At 37.6% G+C, this 22,806-nt stretch overlaps 1 protein-coding gene across 1 annotated transcript; it reads left to right on the top strand.

Annotated features, from left to right (window-relative positions):
• Nucleotides 1–368: 368 nt before the first annotated feature.
• LOC145991487 (inactive pancreatic lipase-related protein 1-like) lies at nucleotides 369–21,745 on the top strand. Its single transcript, XM_083127503.1, has 9 exons — nucleotides 369–461; nucleotides 2,607–2,639; nucleotides 4,099–4,135; nucleotides 6,102–6,210; nucleotides 7,685–7,821; nucleotides 13,862–14,119; nucleotides 16,101–16,307; nucleotides 20,098–20,266; nucleotides 21,392–21,745. The coding sequence occupies exons 1-9, from the start codon at nucleotides 420–422 to the stop codon at nucleotides 21,483–21,485; spliced, it is 1,086 nt and encodes a 361-aa protein (XP_082983629.1). The 5' UTR covers nucleotides 369–419; the 3' UTR covers nucleotides 21,486–21,745.
• Nucleotides 21,746–22,806: the final 1,061 nt, after the last annotated feature.

The following is a 22,806-nucleotide window of genomic DNA, read 5'->3' as shown; positions in this document are numbered from 1 at the left end:
TAAGTATTTTTATTATATATTTATATATAGTGTTTTCGGGCGTTTCAATGTGACTGCCCCCCCTCAATATTTGATGGCCCTCTTCCGCCCCCCACCCCCCAGTCACTTTTCCCTGGCACCGCCACTGCCTCTGAACAATGCTTTCATTAGAGCATTCTATTTCTAAGAACGTGAGTGGAACTTTCTTTGGAAATCAGAACAATGGAAAAATTCCCCGTAAAGACACCGACTGCTTTCAACCCCGCCACCAGTCAACAGTGCTCATGATGTTGATTCCTGAGTCACCGCTATGATGGATAATAACTTCTCGTATTTCGGTTAAGCATTCCTTGCCTGAACAATCCCTGGCATTTTCCTTGGTGCACATATCGAGCTGTCGTTCCTTGCTACCAGTTGGTTTTCTGGGACACTCTCTTGCAATGGCTCTCGTCTGGGTGGTTTCGATCCTTCTGCTTCTACAGGTAATTATCTATTAACTATTGGAATTTTTTTACAGGGTGTGAACCGTGATAAAGTTCAAATATAATTCCCGGTGTTCAACGCGAACATTCAAAAGATTCAAGGGTACAGCCAGATGTTTTCTCTATTTCAACCTTAAGTATTACAACCGTTCACCACCCACACTCACGAACAAATATAGTAACAATGTAAAGGGTCTGTGCGATTCCAATGTATCAAAAAATTCTAATTCAATTCAATTAAACTGAATATATCATTTAAGGTGTGAAGTTTACATTTGCTATTTCACACACTGAAACTCGAAATACTTCACAAATGTTACGGAATATATTAATCTACGAAAAATTGTTAATTGTATAAGAATTTTAAACTTAAATTTCCATAATCAACTGGAAGGTACGTAATCTTGAAATAATCTTAGGTCTATCAGATTGTTAGTGTTCCTTGCAGAACAATCTAAGTAAACGAATTGAGATAATTTTGTTTTATTTTCCACGCAACTTTATTTTTGTCCTTCCTTGATTAAAAATACAAGCTAAACTCTTAAAAACTTTCCTCAGGGCATTTATAAATTATATATATATATATATATAAGTAATATGGATTAATAAAAGTTCGGAAAATTTTTCGAATCCGGATCCGTTTGGCCATCCCACATGAGCGCGTCTTTGGAAAGTAAGATTGTGTTTATAACATATTGTTACCTGCTAATATAATATACACAAATACATACATACATTATATATATATATATATATATATATATATATATATATATATATAGTGTGTGTGTGTGTGTGTGCGCGCGCTTGCGCGATTTGTAAATAATGCACTTACAAGGGAGGTTATCTAAGTGTCCCCCTGCGATTTCCATGAAACTTGGCAGGTATATAGAGGGGCCCAAAGGGAGAAATACGTGTTCTTGTGTTTCAGCTAAAAAACTGTTTTAGGGGGCAACCCCCCCCCCCCAAATGTCAAGATGGGGAGAAATTGAAGTGGGGATCTGACTCCGAAACCACGTAAATGTGGCATAGGAAGAAGCAGGGGGCATAGGGTCCCTCTATACACCTGTCAAATTTCATGGAAATCGGAGGGGGACACAGGGGTCAGATCTCCACTTTTATTTGTCCTCATCTTGACATTTGAGGCCAGTTTTGCCCCCTAAAACTGTTTTTTAGCCGAAACAAAAAACACCTATTTCTTCCTTTTGGCCCTTCTATACACCTGCCAGGTTTCATGGAAATCAGAGGGGGACACAGGGGAAAATGCCCACTTCAATTTGTCCTCATTTTGACATTTGAGGGGGTTTGCCTCCTAAAACAGTTTTTTTTAGCTGAAACAAAAACACGTATTTCTTCCTTTGGGCCCTTCTATACACCTGCCAAGTTTCATGGAAATCGGAGGGGGACACTTAGATAACTTCCCGTGTTAGTCTTACACTTTGTAATTATATAACGCTGCGTATATTATAATGTTTTATTTTGATTCTTAAAACTGTAACTGTAGAGGAATTGTATAATTTTTGTATAACATTTCTATCTTGTTAAATGTGTTAAAGGTTTCATCCTGGAATGGAATGTCTCACATTTATGTGTGTTTCCATTTGCAATAAATTCGAATGAATACACATTCATTTCAATTACATTCACAAAATCACCTCTGACATTTTATGTTAAACAAGTAAGATTATTTTTGTGCGCGAGTGTGTTAGCCGATGCGTAGCAAGGTATTTTAGGAACAACACTTGAAAAAAAAATCTTGTAGGACTGACTAATGAAAAATTTCTTTGTAATCGATGATCATAATACCTTTTAAGGTGTGGTAATATTATAATGGGATTGAGATACGAAACTCTCGGATCCGGAACTTTTAAGTCCGGATCCGGATACGTTTGGCCATCCCTACTTGAGACCAAGAACGAGGCAAATGTGATATATTAGTGTAACTCTTGACTTTTTAAAAATATGAGCAGGGGCATATAGAAACTCCGTGTCAGGACTCAAACACAGAACCACCCGCAGCGAGATTGAGAGACCAATAAACCATAAATGTGCTAACATTTTCAATTTTCATTATTGTTTTAAAAAAATATCGTAATTATTAAAAATACAAAGCAGTTTTAATTGATGGCACCTGTTTCTTTCCAGGTTACGGGAACCTACTGCAGACCTCTTCTGAAGGTACGTATTAGGCAGCTTTCAGATCGAAGTGACACGTGTCGTTTGGGAACGAGCCAATCAACAGCAACGTTTCACACTATAGGGGCCCGATAGCCCGCACAAGCCTGCGTTCGACTGGCGAAATCCTGAAGCGACACGCGTCGCTTTAGTGTGAAATCACCCTTAGTGTTGCATTACAGTGACGGAATAATATAGACTAGGGAATTTTGTAAGCGTGGGTACAGGGGTGCTATTGGCTGACAACTGCTTCGGTGGTCATGGCTGCCACGCGTGTTGCATTCTCATTGGAAACGATTCATCACTTTGTTAAACTACTTGTAGTCATAGGCGTAGCTAGAACTTTACATTTGGGTGTGCACAAAGAAGAAAAAATGAGGCCTTGTACCTTTTTAATAGCATATTTTGCAACACAATCACTTGGCTCTTTAACTGCACTGATGTTTGAAAAGGAATATAAATTCACTAAATGACAATGTTGAAAATTTCTGAATATATGTAGTAGAAAAAAAATCAAATTGCATAGAAATTACACACATACGCAGACAAATGTTCATAAATGTTACAAACAAATACATCAAAATACACGTCATCTATAACAAGAGACGTCTGTCAAAAGGTACAATGTTCTTAAACTCATCAATAACTTCATTTACATCAATAGACTAAGCTTTTTCCTGTTCCACAAATAGCAAGAACAGGGCTTCCAATCTATCCTGCTTCTGAGTTGCTCTTAATTTAGTTTTAACTTGGGTAAGCTTGGAGAAAGCTCTCTCACGCGTGCAGCTTGTGACAGGTATAGAAAGAAGAAAGCGCTGCAGTACAGAGTAGAATGCAGTAAATATCTTCTTTCTCCAATGACATCAAAAAATTGAAAATCTATAGACACCCGTTTCATAAGCGATAATGCACACGTTTGTACCAAGTAATGACAATTTGAACTTCTTACAAACTGTCGCTTATTTTCTCTTATTGAAATATCTGTCTTTAATTCTCTTTGAAAAGCAGCCCATCAGGGTGTGCCTAGGCACACCCGGCACACCCCGTAGCTACGCCTATGCTTGTAGTAAAATATTTCATCTTGTTTATTTGTGTGGCTAGCTCGGATTATTGCAGACAAGAGACAACCTACTTGTACCCCACCCCTTTTCGGTGGCGATGCTCATGTAGCTATTGGAAGATGTGAATATGGTTTATTATGAAAAGTGTGGAATTTGTGGAGGCAAGAGGGCCTATGCCTCCGCCCTTTATAAGTGACTTTTAAAAATCTTAAGCGTCTCTCTGTTTCTACTGAGCGGTAAATGACAATTACACATAAAAGCTATATTTCAGAAACATCGTAAGTGTATTTCATCCTTCACATTATTTTTAATATGTAGTGTGTATCGAAAATATATTTAAAAAAATCATCGTTTTGAAATAACTTATTTAATTTCACGTCATACTTTTCAATTTCTTGCAGGACTTTCCTCTCCGTGGCAACAATGTATGCTCAAATTGTAAGTAGCATTTAATTTTGTAACACTATTCACCCGTGTCTCAATTTTCTTATCTTTACGCGTTTATTAGTCATTGCTGTCTAATTATTACGCCTAGAATTAGCGACATTTACTTTTTATGTAAAAAGAACAAATATCCCGTGAGAGCCAAGGTCTACCTACTGACTGCCGGCCTCTCTCCAACCAGAGGTGGGAGATCATCGAACCAGTTACGGGGTGACGTGCGATCAGCACGACGAACCCCGAGTCGTTGTAGGTTTCCATGAGCGGGTTACGCTGTTCATTCTTAGCTCCCCAATTTCCTCACGATGGTAGGAAGCCACCGGTCCCATACACAGGCAGAAATCTCAGGAGAAAAGTTGTTAGCTTTCTCCAGGAGACTCGAAATTGTGCGCGTCGCGTAGCCGGCGCCGGCGTCCAAAACATGATGCATTAAACCGCACGACTACGGTACACCGGTCAATAACATCCTCTACATGGAGTAAAAGGTTGAAGTTTGCCATATTATACGGCATGTCCCCTCCCAAATTGTTAAATGTTCATGCAATTTATTCGGGAGAGAGAAAAAAAGAGTAAAGGGAGGGAGGGAGAGGAGAGAGAGAGAGAGAGAGAGAGAAAGGATGCAATTTATCTCTCTCTGTATCTCTCTTCTAGCTTCTATATCCTTATCTCTCTCTTTATCTCCGAGATCTCCCCTCTCTCTATCTCTCCTGTCTCTCTCTCTTTATCTTTTCTGTCCCTCTCTCTCTAACAAAGAGAGAGGGGGATGAAATAAGGAGAGAGAGATAAGATGATAGGAAAGAGGGACTCTCTTTCTCTTTGTTTTCCTCGGCTTCATCCATCCTCTCTTTCTTCCATCGAGAAAGAGAGAGAGAGAGAGAGAGAGAGAGTCGCTTCTCTTTCTCTCTCTCTTTCACCTCCCTACTTCTCTCTCTTTCTCTCTCTCAGAGGAAGACAAAGGGGGACGAACCCCGCCGCCCGCTAGTCAGCACTGACACTGCATCAAGTCAAGTCTCGAAATTCTAGACAAGATAGGGACCCCGAGACAGTCTTGTAATAAACGAGACAGTCTTGCAAAAAACGAGACAGACCTCTGTAAAATCGAAAGGAGACGGAGACTTGGTGTTCGAAGCTCTTGGTCTCTTCTGGACTTTGGTATAATACTTGAAAAATTGACCAAAACCCAACTGACTATACTATGAGACCTATTCAGACATACCAGCCGGATATCTACTTAATAGATAAACTATTTTATTTCAGTAATAAAGTCAATCCATTTAGTGGTAATTGCTGGCCTGTGCGGACTGGTTGCATACATTCAGGATTTTGTAGTGTAGCAAGGACCCCAATAAAAATCGAGACTCACGAGGGGACCAAGACCGACGTTTTTAAATCGAAACGAGGCCGAGAACGAAAGAAGCATTTACTGTACAACTCGAAAGACTATGCCATTATGTCTCGATATAATCCCTACTCTTAACTCCCCACTCCAAGGAAACATTCAGATATATACTCAATTCATCTGCTCCCCAGAAAATATCATTCCCTTGTCTGTCATTTCACTAATTTTTCTTCTGGTTTTGTTACTGACCAGATCAGGACTTGAAGTGGAAACTGCTAGCTGTGAAGGGATGTTAGTCGAGGCTTGGGTCTAGGTGGAGGGATGTTACTACGTTTTAACACGGTAAGAATGAAACAGCTGGGGGGTAGTTGGCAAAAAATTTCCTACCTGGGGTGATACCATCATCCCTCACTTTGTGCACTGGACCAGATGGATTGAAAATATGTTCACACATATACACGTGAAGTCTGTGGGAAATTTAAAGTTCATAAGTAGCAGGCATTTATATAGCAAATACATATGAATATGCTGGCATCACCAGAACACAACATCCAATTGCCCTAACGTCGATAGTTCTAATAACCTTGAGTGTGATGTTTAATTGTGAATTACCTTTCACTGCAGGTTCTTCTGCAGACAATCAAGCAACCACCGAGAACCATGAAAGACAAAACGTAGAAGGCGGTGAAGGCTTGTACATTGGTGATGGTATAGTTGCCAGATACTGGTTGCCGTAAGTATAAATCGATATATGTCCACTATATACCGAGGTATTTCATATTTACGTAGATAAAGGTACATGTAGCACTGTGACATGAATACACATTTAGGGGATTTGGGAGAAGGCACCGAGACCAGGGCTCGAATTATGCTTATTTAAAAAATTAATTTGTGCAAATGGAATATATTTCCACAATGTTATTTTGCACATAATCAAGGATTGGATTTATTGCTTGACTGACTAAAAATGTTACTGTTGGGTTAATCAGAGAAATAAGAAAGGATGGCATGAAAGCACTGAAAAAGAGGAATTCAAGAAAAAAGGAAATACTGCAGATGGTGGGCTGGCTGCAGTTCCAGTGTTCCGTGCTTGTCTCCAACTTATTAACAAACAAGGTGTATATTTTTTGTGTAACGGAGTTCACAAGTGACAAGAGTCAACAAAGGCATACAAACAGGACAACCCACAAAAGTGACAATACAATGGGTACACTTCCCCCACTACCCTGCTAAGTTCAAATGCAGCATCAACCTTTCTCTACACATAGTGGAATAAAAGGTTTTCATTCAGAGATTAGAATTGTAACTACCAGTAGAGTGGCCAGGATTTTCGAAAGGAAGGGGAGGGGGTACATATGTTCAGTATTTTTAGCAATCACCCCTCATTTTGCCATCTTTTCTTGCCTTTGATGTTGTTTCTTTTAGTAATACTAGGCCAAAGAAAGGGGGCTTATGAACCCCACCAACTCCCTCTAAGACATGCCACTGGTAGCTACGGTCTTAAAAAAAGTTTTTGGCTGTTGGGGATATTATCAGAACAAGCAGTAAGACTCAACAAAACTACACTATACACAGATAACAAGCAAAGAGATTCAGCACAGAATAAGCATAGAAACAAACACAACAATACTATCTACATGCATACCAAAGAAGTGTAAAACAATTTGTGATAAGCAAGCCTGACCTTGTTTTGGAAATATTTCAGGAACAACCGGGAATCAATTGATTGATTGAGTTAGTGTTTTTAGTCTACTTTGTGGACAAAAAGGCTAATCAGGACTGGGCCTACAGTTAAAGTGGGATCCGAACCATTATGTGCCTCCAGTGGGTATTGAACCCGGGACACCTTGAATACAAGGCAATGACATTACCACTACGCCATCGAGGAGGCCCAACCATGAACTGTAAAATTTACTTTTGGAAAATACTGCAAAATGACAACTGTTTGTCATGGGCATTGTTAGGGGGATCATACCCCTCTTAAAAGATACAGAATGTTACCCTCCATAATTGAAAGCTAATGGCACTTACATAGTTTATGGCCTTAATATGCTATTCACAGAAGGGTAAGCTCTAAAAGTTTAAGTAAATGAATCTAGAAGTCAGGAATTAATTGTAAGGTTACACTACTTATTCTTATTTATTATTTATGTATTGTATTCTATTTTTTCATAATATTTGTATTAATATATTGCCTATTTATGCAGGGATAATAAAGTAGTACACGAAATAGCTTTCGATGCAAAACTCTACAAAAGTTATGGCTTCCTTAGCGAAAGAAGCACGAAGATCATATTTCCTGGATGGTATTTTGACGACTCATACTGGCAGATGTTAGTAGATGGTAATTATTAAGACATGTAAACTGTTAGTATTGATTACAAGTAAAATAATTAAATGAACGAGTTATTTTCCTACTTACTTATCATGATGTTATAAAATAAGTGAACTTATTCTGAATTTGTTTTGGAGATTTGATATGAAACAATATAATCAGAGCCTATCTTCCTTATTAATATTGTTTTGTAAACAAATTCTACTTCCTTGTTAGTTTTAGTGCAACAGAAAATTAATTTCAATTACATAATGTGATGATATAATTATGTCCTTGAATTTAATTGGACATTGGCAATCTCTTCTACCTGTAATTTGCATGCAGTATTTATAACAACATGGTGATAAGCGAGAAGTTGCTCTGGGGGAGGGGCAACAGCATGAAACCCAGAGGAAGACATGGAAGGGCGGTTGCTCTCCTAGAAAATTAAAGTCAGTCTAAAATTAAATATTTCACACATATAATTTAATTTCAGACACAATAAGTTCTGTCTCCTGTTGAAAGGGGCTGATATTTGCAAGTAAGATTGATACAGGTCATTGCAGCAACACAATAACTTCAAACAGAAGCAGTATTATGGGCAGGAATGCCTTACTTGACATCTACAAAGAAAATCCAAAATGCAAAGGTCATTCTCGTTATTATAGTGCCTACTCTTGTCTCGATCTCTACTCAAAGTTTGTCAAAAACTTATTCTAGTTTACTAACTTTATGCTCAGATAGACTAATCGGGACTACATCTACAGTTTAAATAGAAATAGAAAAATCTTCAAATATTTAGTCTTGATAAAATTATGACAATTGTCAATGCATTCATATGCATTAATATGGGAAAAATATAGTGACGAAATATGGGCAGTAAATATTTTCACAATTTATTTTGTGAGAATTGTGGAAGAATTTAGTCTAGGAAGAACTCTATTTGAAATCTTATTAATCAGTAGACTACTACTTTAGAAAAGTTTATCCCCTCCTCCTTTACAATAAGGGTCATTAGCCTGCAGTATGATTTCCTGAAACTAAACTTTATTTTATTCCATCTCTCACACTCCCTTTTAAATAATTTTCATCTCCTCAAAATGATTTCCAAGAGCACAGGCAAAGTGAAATAACTACCACAATATACAAGAATAGATTTAGTGGTTCAATTTTTTTAAAAGATAATATCTGTAAACAATATAAACTTTGTGTTGAGCTACAAGTATTAGAAAACAGGTTCTTTTTACAGCTGAATCTTTAGTCTTTCAAATTATTTTAGGTGGGTACAACTTGGATCTACGGTTTAGGGAGGAACTGTATCCCCCTTCAATAATTTGGGGGGGGGGGTACAATGTGGCCATGTACACTCCCCCCTCTTTGTTTCTGTGCCAGTGTATGCTTCATTACATAGATTTATTTTATAGAATGTATTCACAGTAGCAAGACCACAAAAAAATAACAGCTGATATTCAGGCCATTCGCCTTCCAGAACATTTTAATCTACAAGGGATTGAAGGCTGTAAAGAAATCTTACATAATTTCATTCTTTAAAGTTAGCAAGCCCAGTCATAGGAAACTGTGCTAACCACTCTGTAATGACACCTGTAATCTAAGCATTTCTCAAATGTATTCTCAATACTTTTAACCTTTCTGCAAGCTTTTAATCCACTCAAGGGAAAACTTCAGGATGATAGAAAAACACAATGTCACACTTGGTATATTATTAGCTGTTCCTCTGTCACTAACAGTCTAATCACACAATAGAATTTATGCATACGTATAATGAATGATATACTCTGAAACTAACTTCTGTACTGAGAGCATAGTAATATGTCCACAGGACCAAAATAAACATTTAGGGCAAAATCTGTGCTCCCTAGTGATCGCATTCCTAGAGGAAAGTTGGCAAAGATCATAACACCCCCCCCCCCTCCCCAAGCATTTCAAATGAAAAAAAAATACATGACTGACCATACCCTGTTCCAGCTAACTGTAGAGTAGGCAGAGGAAGAGGAGGGAAATCGAGTGGTGAAAGTGCAGCGTTGCCAACCGTACATGTACGGAAATTTCATGGCATGTATGGACATACGGTCCAGACCTTACTCCATACGCTAAATGTATGGCTTGTCAAAATTTGCACTTACAGTTTTACCCCTAACAATTTCCCTAAGAAGTTCTTAAACCAAGCGTACGGACCTGGAGACAAAACTACAGCCCGTTTGCCATGTGCATACAGTATTATTGTTTTCAAAAGTTGGCAACACTGCCAGAGTGAAGCAGGGAAAGTGGGTAACTCCAGTCCCGCATTATGCAATCCCATTCCTCTCACTGTTCATTGGTGGAGCTGTCTTGCGCAGAGACTTGTTCTCGTTCCCCTGGTTTACAGTTAGCTGGTACGGGGTTTATTAACAAAGGAATAATCTCCCCCCTCCCCTTATGGTCATATACCCTCCCCTATGGAAATCTTGGGAACACAACTGCTTTTTATTATGCCATGCTTCAGACAGTTTCCAGGTAGCTCTTATTCATATGAAAAATTATGTTTTATGTCCCACTCTTACCCAGCTGATAGAGATATGGGTTTGTGTGCTGTACTGGATTATCTTTCTATTTGGCACACATACGGAGAAATTTCAGTAAAAAATGCAGACTCAACCAGGACTCGAACCCAGGTCTATGGTATACTGTGTCATTGTTCTACCAACTGAACTACTGAGTCAGCACTGGTTGTGCCTGATTTTTCACTCTTTCTATTTTAACCTGTGTGGAATTGTCTTGGTCAGTGTTACCACAACAGGGTACATTGTTGTTGATGTAGGTACCTAATTTCTCCCATCATAGACACCAATCTTACTCTTTGGCAGCAGTCATCAGTGTTTCTAAGGCAACAGACAATGTTGCAGTAGGATTGACAGAGACACTTTTATTTATTTATTTATTAAACACTACAGGCAAATGCCCAGTTACAGTGCTTTGAGGTTAACTGAGTTCAGTTTACATACATATTGACAAAACAAGTAATTAAAAATTGGTAAGAGAAAACAACAAAGACAAGTAGAAAATAACTACGTATAAGACGGAACAGAATAATCATTACATAACAACAATATATAATACAAGGGTGGTATATCATAAAGTATACAACATATTTGGTTACAATGCTATTATATACAGGGTTCACATAATAAGATTGCTTTTAGGTCTAAATAGATCAATGTCAGGGGTATTTTTGGAGACTATATTGTACAACGCGCACATCCTCCTCATGGGATCCATTTCAGCCATCCTGGTTCTACCGCGTGAAATTTTCAAGAGGTCATTTCTGGGTCTTAATTTTGAGCATGGAACGTAAAAGTTTATTTTTGCAAGAAGTGCGGAGGAGTCTGTTTTTCCATTGACAAGTTTCGAAAGGAATGTTAACTGGTGCATCTGTCTTCTTTTTTCAAGGGACGGGACACTCAGCATGTTGCGTAAGATGTCACCCGAAGTGAATTTTGGATAAATGCCATCTAATTTATATACTAAATACCTTAAGAATTTATTTTGGAGTTTCTCTATTTTTTCGATTTCCTTTATAAATAACGGGTCCCAAACGACTGAGGCATATTCAAGTTTTGATCTGACAAACGTATAGTAAAGTAGCAAAAAGGTTTCTTTTTTTCTTAAACTGGCTACACATTCTCATCACAAATCCTAGGTTCCTGTGCGCTTCACTGAGGATGCGCGCAGTGTGTGTCTGGAAATTTAAAACTTTGTCAAAAGTGACTCCAAGATCAGTTACAGTATTCTCTCTTAGGATTTCTATGTCGGAAATGTTATATGAATATTGGATGGGATGTTTGTTACGTGTGAATGACACTACTTTGCATTTCTTGAGATTGAGATTAACCTTGTTGTTCTTGCACCAATCAAGTACTTCGTTAAGTTCGTCTTGTAATTTCGTACAGTCGTGATCACTTTTAATTTGTTTGAAAATTTTGACATCGTCAGCAAAGATTAATTTTTCGGAGTTTTTTAGTGCATCTGGTAAATCGTTAATGAAAATCAAGTACAGCAGGGGGCCTAGGTTCGAACCTTGGGGGACACCGGAGCTGGCTACGTAATAGGAGGACCTTAGTCCTTGGTGCATGACATATTGTCGTCTATTCTGTAAATATGAAGCAAGTAGTTTTATAAGTTGCGGGGAGAGGCAGATGTAAGCTAGTTTCTGAATTAAAGTATCGTGGTGTACCGTGTCGAAGGCCTTTGAAAAGTCCGTGTATATTACATCGACCTGTCCTTTATCGTCAATAGTTGACGCAACGTAATTTGTTAATTCGACGAGATTAGTCACAGTTGAACGGTTTTGTACAAATCCATGCTGGTGTGGAGAAAGGATAGGTTTGACATGAGAGTAAATATGATTATAAATTATTTGCTCAAAGAGTTTAGCTGGAGCTGACAGTTTCGCGATTGGTCTGTAGTTACTTATGTCTGTCTTATCTGCTGCTTTGGGGATTGGACAAATCTCCGTCGTTTTCCAACTTGCGGGGAATTTTTCTGTTTTCAAGATTAAATTAAAGAGGGTGTGGAGAGGGAACTTGAGCGCCTCTGAGCAACCTTTAATAACGTAGGGGGGGATTAGGTCCGGTCCAGCTGCTCTTTTTGGTTTGAGTTTCTTGATGGCTTTTTCGATTTCTTTTAGGGAGATTTCTGGGATGCTTAAGAGACTAAGTTGGGATTTCGGGAGCGCGTTCGTACGTGTGGTTTCGTAAGGGGACGGTTCCGCGGAAAAGACAGATTCGAAATATGTAGCATAAACATTCTGGATGTTATTGTTATCGATAGGTTCACCATTGAGTTTGGTTGGTTGGGCTGGTGGATTCTTCCTTTGATTCTTAACTAAAGACCAAAATAGATTTGGGTCGCGAGTCAGATTAGCTTCGCAGCTGTTAAGGTAGTTTTGGTAAGCTTTGTTTATTTCCGCTTTAAATTTCGTTCTTAGGGCTTTAAAGTTAGCTTCATGATACCCTACATTCCCTTGTTTTTGTTTCCATTTTTTATGATGGTGCGACTTGATCTTTATACCTTTTATAATATCTAGCGTGAACCAACATGGGTACTGATTAGAATAAGTTGAGCGGGAGAATGGGACGCATTCATCAAATATACACTTAATTATTTCATAAAATTTGTCCACTGCAAGATCGATATCTTTGTATTTATGTAATTGTTCCCAGTTAGCCGATTTAAATTTGTGAAACATACTGACGAAATCAGCTTCCTTAAAATTGTATCGCTTAATACTCGACTTTGAAGTTTTACGCTTAGGTTTGGGGCGTGGTACATTTATTCCTAGGGGAGGGTGGTGAGTATCTTCCGGCACCAGCGCATCCTGCCGGAGTATCGTTACATTATCTATATTTGTTAGGACTAAATCTAGGGTTTTACCGTTGGCATTTTGTATAGTATTTAAGTTTTTGAGATCATTAAAATCAATAAAGTACTTCAATTCACGACAGTGGGAACCTAACGTGAGGAGGTCGTTAGTAGGATGAGTTATGTCAGGGATGTTAAAGTCACCAGCGATGAGCAATGGGGCCCCTAGAGGACAATGTGCGGTTATGTGGGAGAACAAAGTTTCATATACCGGTAGGGGTGATGACGGCTGGATGTATATTACAGAAATATAGATGGCATGTGCATGTTCCGGTTTTAATTTTATAATTACACAGTCTATGGTTTGTTCAGTTAACGGTAAATCCACCAGTTCAGGGCAATGTTCTTTCTTTACACCAATAAGAACACCACCTCCTAGGGTTTTCCCATTTTCTCGTGGGTTGCGGTCCGATCTAAAAACACTGTATTGTTCTGAAAATATTTCCGAGTTGGATATTTAAAACAGCAAGAGTGAAAAATCAGGCAAAAGCAGGGCTGGCTCGGTAACTCAGTTGGTAGAGCATTGGCACGGTATGCCAGGCTTGAGTCCTGGTTGAATCTTCATTTTACGATGGAATTTCTATGTTGTACTGGTTTAGTTTGTAAAACTGTGTGTTTGTGTTTACAAATATGCATTTCTTCTGTCTTGCAGCATATTTCAACTCTGGCACTACTTCCGGCTATAATGTGATTGTTCTCGACTACCAATCACCAATCAACCTCAATTATCACATGGCAGTACTCGCTCTGCCGGAAGTAGCAGAGCCTATAGCAAAACTGATAGATTTCTTGGTGCGAGAAGTGGGCGCTGATCTAAAGGGCATACATCTGATTGGTCACTGCATAGGAGCACATTTGGCAGGTTATGTCGCCAATGCAGTTACTGTAGGCTACATTCCACGAATCACAGGTAAAAATTCTGCAGCTATTTCGTTCACACACACACAAAGTATATTCAGAAAGTTCCTGAAATGGTGATATATGGCAACTCCATTCCAATAAGGGTGATTTGTGACATTGCATTCCTTTCAACCAGATGCTATTGTAAAAGAAGGCTCGAGTAATAATCGTAAGTTAATTCCACAAGCATTCTAGCTTCTGTAGAAAGATTTCCACTAGGAACAGAGCCAGAAAATAATTGTGAGTAGGTACATATGTGTGGACATTATTAGTTTCACATGCATGTACTCTCTCTTCTCTCCATCTTTTCTGTTTACTTATATTTCACCAATCTGCCATTATGTATTCCATTCCCTTTTCCTATACTTCTTTTGCTATCCTTTACTGAAGTGGTTCTCAAACTGTGGTACATGTACAACTTGAAGGGGGAAATTTTAGGTGTGATTGACCCTGTAAGAAACCGGGAGTTGAATGTTTACATTCAAAAACAAAAACAATGGGAATTTGGAATGACAAATCATGTGTGTCCACGACCAAAGAAACTCACCCCATAATACTGTACAAAGTTGACACTTTTCCACTGAATAGCAAGCATCCGTCTCAATATTGAACAACATGTTCATATTGCTCACTCCTGCACAGGACAAGTCATCTAACAACTTGTTGAATGAGAATTGGCTTCCTTATACCTGCCAATCTCAGAACTTTTGGAGTTGACTCTCATATTAAACCAGTCCCATAAGCAAGTTATATGTATACTTTTATAATCATATATCTACTGAAGTTTAACTTACAAAAATGACTTTCTACTGTAACTTATTAAAAGACTATCAACTCGCAAGTTAAGTTTGTAATTTCCTCCTTAATAATATCTTTATTTGTTAAAATCATTATGAAGATGAACCTGAAGAATATTGCTACTACAGTGAAACCTTGATTTTACGTTTTTCAGGGAACCAAGCTATACAGACTTAAAATGAGGGAAAATCTTTAATCGAGGAAAATTTTATAGCATTTTGCTAATTTAGGACCAGCAAGATTGAATGTATAAAGCAGGAAAATGTAAAATCCAGGAACAAAAAATTGGGGTTCCACTGTACTACTATTACTACAACAGTGAAATCTCAATTTCACATTCTCAGATGTTACATTCTCCTGCATTACAGTAATTTAATCTTAATGGTTCAAAACAACAAAGCATTAGAATTATTTCTTATATTTTACATAAAGGTATTTAGCCCTAGATCCATCAAGAAGAAATAATCTGGGTTCTACTGGAATACTATTATTTGTAGCATACCTCTCATTTTCGAGTTACGCTCTAGCCTTGTAGGCAGGAAACATTGAAGAATGTGTTAACTTCAGAATAATGCTTTTTCCAGTTACTGCAGAGGTAAAGTGGAGTGAGAAGGAGAAAAGTAGGAGGAGCCTAGGCGGAGAGCATGCAAGTTGAATCTTGAAGAAGACAGTTGGTATGGTTTGGGGAAGAGAGGCTGTTTTGGTTTGGAAAGAGAGGCCATTGTGAGTTTGAAAGGGAGTCGAGTGAAAGTTTGAAAGACAGTCGATCTTTATTATGGAAAGTTAACGTTGGTTCGAAAAGTGGTTCGGGAGAGAAGTACAGAGAAGTTTAGAGACAGTTTTAAGAGACTAACAACAGTGTGAGTGTGTATGAGTCAACTTTGGACATATTGATCATCTCTTCGAGAACAAGACAGGTAATATGTTTTCCTCTCAAAAGCCAACATTGCCAATGCAGTCTTAAGGTCATTTTAACCTGAATATGTGTGAGTTGCCATTCATTTAAAAGGTTGTGTAGATTAAGTTTTATCTAGGTACCTCCACGATGAAGGATGCAGTCAAGCGAGTTCTTATGAGCTTACATAACCCCAATGGTAAGATCCTGAACCTTTACGGTTCCTCCGAACCTTTATGGTTCCTTACATCCTTTTTGAGGTATATGTATTGATATTATTGTATCATTCCATCCTTAGGCTTAGATCCAATTAAGGAAGATTTCGAATACGCTGACTACAGTCAGAGACTTGATCCCTCAGATGCAGGGTTTGTGGATATCTTCCACACCAACAGCCTTAAGCTGGGCATGGGAGGGCGAGCTGGAGATGTGGACTTCTTTGTGGATTTAGGAACGTGGCAGTCCAAATGCGTTTTGGAATCCCCTGTGGTTACCAAATATTCAGGTAACAAGAGTTTATATCATAGAATATTATTTTACTGAATCAAAACGATTTTACTTATTATGTAATTTTTTCTGTCAAAACTCGCATTACTGTATAATTGTTGTATGCCTCATTTCTTCTTTGTGAGAATTAACATGCTTCAAACAAATTTATTTATTTCAAAAATCCTGAATACAGACAAATGCATTTTATATCAAGATATCAACAGAGAAAATGAAACAAACAAATGAGAAGCAAGCGCACAAACATAAACACACATATATAACAAGAATAAAAACAATAACATCTAGGATAAAGAAATATTAATTAGTCTTGCTTGATGCACATCATTCTGAAAGCCTGTTTGGATACATGGAAGCCTGGATGATCATTTAATGAATTGTCAGGGGCGCCGACTTGTCAAAATTATTGGGGGGGCTCTGATCACTGAAATAAATGAATGAATGACTCACTCTCTCCCTTTTTTAAAAATAAAAATTACGTCTTCGTATAGCAGTTTTTAAGCAGCTAGTATATTCCTCATGCAAATGAAATGTAACATGAAAAACGTTTAGAAAATGTTTCAAAGTCTCTTCATGTCTTCTGTGTCTGTTCATTTGTTTCTTAGATAACAATTAACATTTTTATTGAAAAGTATCTATTTACATTAAGAGACCAACCTAACAGTTTAATCCCGGCCTCGGTAGCCGAGCGTGTTGGGTGGTCGACTCGACTCGTTTTGATCCAGAGGTCTCGGGTTCGAATCCCGGAGAGAGCATGGGTGTGTTTTAATGTCCGCAACAGACATGTGATGTGTTGCAAATAACCTTAGTGTTGACCTACCCATAAAATTACGAATATTTAACAGTTTTATTTAATTATTTACATAAATGCTAACACAAATCGCAGGGAAATAGTTTTACTTTTTTGTTCTTGCTACAATATTTTACTTTTTAAATTCAATTTTGCAATAATAAGAAAGAAATAGCATGTACACTAAGATATACAGTGACATACACAACAAAAACATATGAACATGATTTAAAAATAAAGCAAAGTTGCTCTACGCACTGGGTTATTTTTTTATGAACTCATTAGGGACCGGTCTCAGGTCCAAATTATCAAGCACAGTTTGATGTATGTGGAGTACCGCTAAGCTGCTTAGTCTCTTCTGCCTCATTGTAGATCTCAAATATGTCTTTAGTCGGCTAATAGCACTGAATGACCTTTCGGCTGTGGCTGTCGTCACTGGCACAGCGCGGAGGACCATTATGAATTTGGCAACTTCAGGCAGAAGCTCCTGGAGGATACTGTCTTCCAAAAGAAACTTCCTTATGTCACGTATCGTAGTTAGAAACACTTTCTTCTGTTTGGCGATATCACCAAGCATAGACATGTGTAAGGAGAGCCTATCGGCATCCAAATCTTGGCGAAAGAATTCTCGCGTTTGCTGAAAGTTTGTTGTGCAACTGTTCACAGTTGAGATGCATTCACTCTCTACGGCTGTTATTTTTTGTAGTCCTGTAGATCCATGTCCTTGTTTAACACATGATTTTGCTGTGTCACACGTTAGTGTATATTGATTTATAATACTATTTTGGAGTATAGAACTTGTGATGTTTGGCAGCATCAGGATTTTCAAGTCTCTTAGGGACGTGACGTTGCCGGGGCAATTCTGGCTCATCCCAAATAGTCTTTAACAAGTCGTTGGCTAAATTCATTATGGCTGTAATTAATATATGTATAATAGTAATAGTAATAATTATATACTTAGTATATAGTAATAAGTCATGTATTTTGCTGTCTCCGGTCATAGCCCCCCCAAAGTTGATGCTTTAGCGGTCTCAGCCCCCCAAAGTTGATGGTCTAGAACATTTCAAATGTGTATTTAAAGTTAAGTTCATGTGGCACAATTCAGAGTAAACTTTACAAGAGAAGAAAAATAATACATTAGATCCTCTTAAGCAAAATTATTTGGGGGGCTCTGCCCCCACATCATTAACATTGGGGGGGCTCGAGCCCCCCTAAGCCCCATGGAGTCGGCACCTATGTGAATTGTACATGGTTTGTAGCCTATACAGAAGTGATCTTTGCTCTAGGGATAACCTTGAAGCATGTAAAAGAAGTTGTTGCATTTGCTGTTACTACGTGGGATCTAGATATGAAGAAGTGGCAAGAGTTCATTAGTGAAAAGTTGCCCATTCACAATTCTGTAAATAAATGTCAAATCTGAAACTTGACAGTAAAGAGAAAGATCGTGAATTTGCACAGTGGATAGAATTTCGTGTTTAGGAAAGTTTGTAAGGGCTACACATCTATGTCTGATTATTCTGAGGAAAAAAAAATACTACTTTGTCTGTTCTCTTTATATTGCTATCACAAACCATTGACCAAATACAGGAACCATTTTCAAGAATAGGTGCAATGCACGTACCTAAAGTAGGTTTTGAGGGCAGAAACATGTGTGATATCTATAAATCTGTAAATTAATCCAAGGGTATTCATGACTTTAGAAGTTATGTGATCTACGTATATGGTGGCTGAAAGTGAGTTTGCTGTCAAAAATGACTCCAAGAATTGAATTCCATTCAGAGTGTTTGATTCACTTTTGTCAAGTTTTATAGTACAACCAATTTACATTTGAGAGGTTATACTTTAGATTTACATGTACAAAAATGTAGTAGAAGACGCACACCGAAGTTGGACACCTGACTTATTTTGTCAAAGTAGCTCAGCCTACTGACTGTTAATTTTGTTCATAATACTTTTAACAAGAAGGAGTATCTTTGGCCCAATTTCAGTTGCAAAAATGGCACATATTCATTCTTCTTTGCTCCTGAATATTTGACAAAATTTTGAAGTTCTGAATTTTAAATGCCTGAGCAGTCTAAGGTTATAAAAGAGGGGGGAGGGGAATCGTATTATAACTTTTTTGTTTCTTGACATCAAAAAGAGCCAATTATTTATCTAGCTATTTCTTCCACTTCTGTGTTTATTTTACATCCCTTTTTTACCTCATGATCTAATCTTGATGATGACGATGAATCGGACAAACCACCATGCCTTGACCAGGGTTTGAAGCTGGAACCTCTGACTTTGGAGTGCTCAACAGTGCCAACTCCACTATAGATCCTGCAGTTATTTGACTATCTTATGTTACATAAATCGTTAAATTCAAGTGTACCACAGATAAACAATACATTTTTCTGTGAGCATACAGTCCAGAAGGCAAGAATGTGTTCACTTTCACATGCATGGAAAGTTCCAATGTTCTGGGAGGCAACTCTGGAGGAGGTTGCAGTCAACTTGCAACCCCCCGGCCTCCATACACTGGGATACGGGAGAGGCAAGTATACCACCCAAAATGCATGTAAAAGGATAGGGAGGTCTCCAATGCATTACTGAAGTGTCAGCAGCCGAGTATCGCAGAAACAGAGATTTCCATCCCGTACATAGGCAAAGAACAGAAAATACTCAGAAAATAATTTGCTTTATGGTTATATAAAGTTATGTAACTACTATTTGTTACAAAATAAGTTTAATAATTATCTACGTAAGTCCAGAAATATGTGGTGGTTGTGCACAAAGGAGCAACTGCAGCTGGTATCAATCTGTCAATCATTATTGTATGTGCAATAGTAACACAATATTAGATTTTTAACCAAGTGGTAGCACTTCCCCATGAAAAAATCATCTGATTTTCAATTTTGCAAAGTACGCCAGGAAGTTCTGGAAAACTTTACATAATACAAAAACAAGATTTTTACATTCATGTGTAAAAAATGTTCCATTCAGTTCTTACTTCTTTCAGGTCGATGCAGTCACTTGAAAGCCTGGAATTACTATCAGGTTTCCATAACGAATTCAAAGTGTATGATGGCCTATCCCTGCAGCGGTGTTTGGAATTATGAAAACGTCAGAGATGCATACTGTAAGCCAATAGGGCGCATGGGTGAGCATATCTTGGAACAGGACACAGTGTAAGTATTTATAAATTACATTAGTAAATTCTTTCCTTAACCCGGGATCGGTCGTGCTCGCTGTAGTCACGTCTTCGGTTGCAGGTGAGCACGGCGCTTCTTGAGAAGTATGATTAAAACTATGGATGTAGGGAGTGATTTCCAGGGTCTGGGAAATTGTTCCATCCTGATACTGACCTTGGGAAATCATCTTTCAAAATACACCATAGTCTCAATTCACTTCTGTTGTGAGGTGTATGACTGATGTCCCATGAAGCAATTGTGCTGCAGAAGCTTGAAAATGATATTGAATCATAGCATATGCCTAAATACAAAATCAAGAAGGGTCTGGTGTAAATTTGTTAATCTACATTTCTCAATATCAGATAAAAATTCATGTTGGATTTGTGAACAGGTTACACATTTTCAAAATTTACCCACGATTCATAGCTAAGGTGTCCAAGGTGATGCATAGCCAATAAAAATAAATGTTACATCAGCAGCAATTGACATTATTCTGGATGATAAATGGGAACAACATATAAAATGGCTTTACATTGATAATTTACTTAATTGAGTGTAAAAAGAGGGGGAGAAATGAAAAGACTTGCTTTCAATTGGAATTGTTCAATGCAAAAATTAAGAACTAGACTGATTGAATTTAAATTGAATTTCATTTAATTCAGGCCACATTTGTAAGTTTTGCTCTGTTTATTTTTAACCACTTCCCTAACCTGCCCCTACTTAGCATTATCATAATTTCTACCAAAGTTGTTTGTATTCAGGGAAACAGGAAAAATAAAAGCCTTTCCCTCAGTTTCCAAGTATCACCTTGGCTGGTGCAGTGGCACCAGTTTAGTGGCAGTGTGTTGTCTGTCCATTAAGCTAAGCAGCTGACTGGAAAGCATGGAAGAAATGTGTTTTTTTTGTGCCTGAAAGTGTGGGAGGAAATGGAAGAAATGCTTTCTCTTGTGCCTGAAAGTGTTGGAGAAAGAGTTGCAAGCATTGTTTATGCTTTCCATGTGGTTGTTTACATTTTGTATGTGTGATTCTTTCCTGTCTTGCTGATAAGAAGAGTAAAGTAAATCCAGAGTTGTTTATTTTCATGTCATTGTTATGTACCTAATAATGATTCTATTGTTTCAGTTATATGGGAAATTATTACATCAAGATTTCTTATTGGTGGGATGCCAGTTGGAATCCACAATGCTTTTGGTTGTGGTTTAAAATATTTGGATGAGAAATTGAATTCTTGTTTCAAATTAATGGATTACACAGTCTCATCAATTACAGCTCTGCCAATATCCTCGACTCACATTGGATGGATTTTAGAAAAAATAATGTTTTTTTTTTGTTTGTTTGTTAAACGTATGAACTATATTTAGGAATTTGGTGAAATACTATTTCAATATTATTAGGCGTACACTTTACATGTAAAAATTCAAGTTAGAAATGTGCAAGTAGTGTAACTAGAAGCAATGAAGACAAAGCAAGTGAGCATCTGTATCAGTAATCCACAATAAATGCAAAAACAATGTTCTACATAATCATTTCTTAAATCTCGATTCTACAATGCCAATGCCAAAGCTTTATTAACAGGTTTTTTGTAAGTATTGGGACCATTGTGCCCTTGACTTACTATCATGTTCTTACAAAATAGTGTATATACAACATTTTTCTTGCTATAACCTGGGTCGACTGTCGGCCGGGATTTGGACAATAGTTCATCTGTATTATTTCACTAATTTGAAATTGTTGAGTTCCTTGTTATAATTTTGCATTGACAGAGGAAGGAAATAATCACTATTATTTTTCAAACCATACAATAGTTCGGTGCACTGATGAAAAGTTCTAATGACAAACTACATTTTGCACATCACTTTAAGACACAAAACATAAAATAACCACATAGAATAATAATAATGATAACAATATATAAGTAACAATAAGTAACAAAGAAGCAACAAAATCACAATCTGTGCTTTTATAGCTGCACTATCAAGGAACACTAATCTGCTCCATTGAAAACAGTACTTTGAAGTACTCATAAACAGGGAGTATAACAGTTGGGCTGAAAAGTTCGTAGGCTAACATAGTAAAAAATATTTTTTTGACAAAATTCGATTTTATTATTCAATATAGTTGCCTTTGAGGGCGATACAACGATTATAGCGGTCATACAATTTTTCGATGCCATTTTTATAGTACGATTTCTCTTTAGCCTCAAAATAGGCCTCAGTTTCAGCGATTACCTCTTCATCAGTGCTAAATTTCTTTCCAGCGAGCATTCTTTTAAGGTCTGCAAACAGGAAAAAGTCACTGGGGGCCAGATCTGGAGAATATGGTGGATGGGGAAGCAATTCGTAGTCTAATTCATATAATTTTGCCATCGTTTTCATTGATTTGTGACACGGTGCATTGTCTTGATGAAACAGCACTTTTTTCTTCTTCAAATGGGGCCGTTTTTTCGTGATTTCATCCTTTAAACGCTCCAACAACGCTATGTAATAATCTCAGCTATCTCGATCAACTTTACTTTACGATCATTTAAAATTATTTTG

The sequence above is a fragment of the Lepisma saccharinum genome, chromosome 8 (genome assembly GCF_977018435.1).
Source record: "Lepisma saccharinum chromosome 8, izLepSacc3.1, whole genome shotgun sequence".
Lineage (NCBI taxonomy): Eukaryota > Metazoa > Arthropoda > Insecta > Zygentoma > Lepismatidae > Lepisma > Lepisma saccharinum.
This window is presented reverse-complemented; position numbering and strand designations above follow the sequence as displayed.